General features: G+C 56.8%; 1 protein-coding gene across 1 annotated transcript in view; it reads left to right on the plus strand.

Moving 5' to 3' along the window:
- Position 1: 1 nt before the first annotated feature.
- The window catches only part of SLC19A1 (solute carrier family 19 (folate transporter), member 1), a gene marked incomplete at both ends in the record, with an annotated part of 1,642 nt that continues 1,402 nt past the window's right edge, over positions 2–241 (plus strand). Inside the window, one exon of the mRNA XM_008939293.1 lies at positions 2–222. Coding sequence (XP_008937541.1) covers positions 2–222 — 221 coding nt within the window. The remainder of the gene's footprint in view (positions 223–241) is intronic.

The following is a 241-nucleotide window of genomic DNA, read 5'->3' on the forward strand; positions in this document are numbered from 1 at the left end:
CGCCTACAGGTCGTTGCTTGTGCCCATCTTCCTCCTGTCCGACTACCTACGTTACAAGCCCGTGTTGGTGCTGCAGAGCTTGAGCCACATCTCCATCTGGCTTCTGTTGGTGCTGGGCACCTCTGTCCTGACCATGCAGCTGATGGAGTTCTTTTATGGGGTCACCATGGCCGCCCGCATCGCTTACTCCTCCTACATCTTCTCCTTGGTGTCTCCATCTCGCTACCAACGGATGGGCAGC

The sequence above is a fragment of the Merops nubicus genome, unplaced genomic scaffold (assembly GCF_000691845.1).
Source record: "Merops nubicus isolate BGI_N331 unplaced genomic scaffold, ASM69184v1 scaffold24914, whole genome shotgun sequence".
NCBI classification, from domain to species: domain Eukaryota; kingdom Metazoa; phylum Chordata; class Aves; order Coraciiformes; family Meropidae; genus Merops; species Merops nubicus.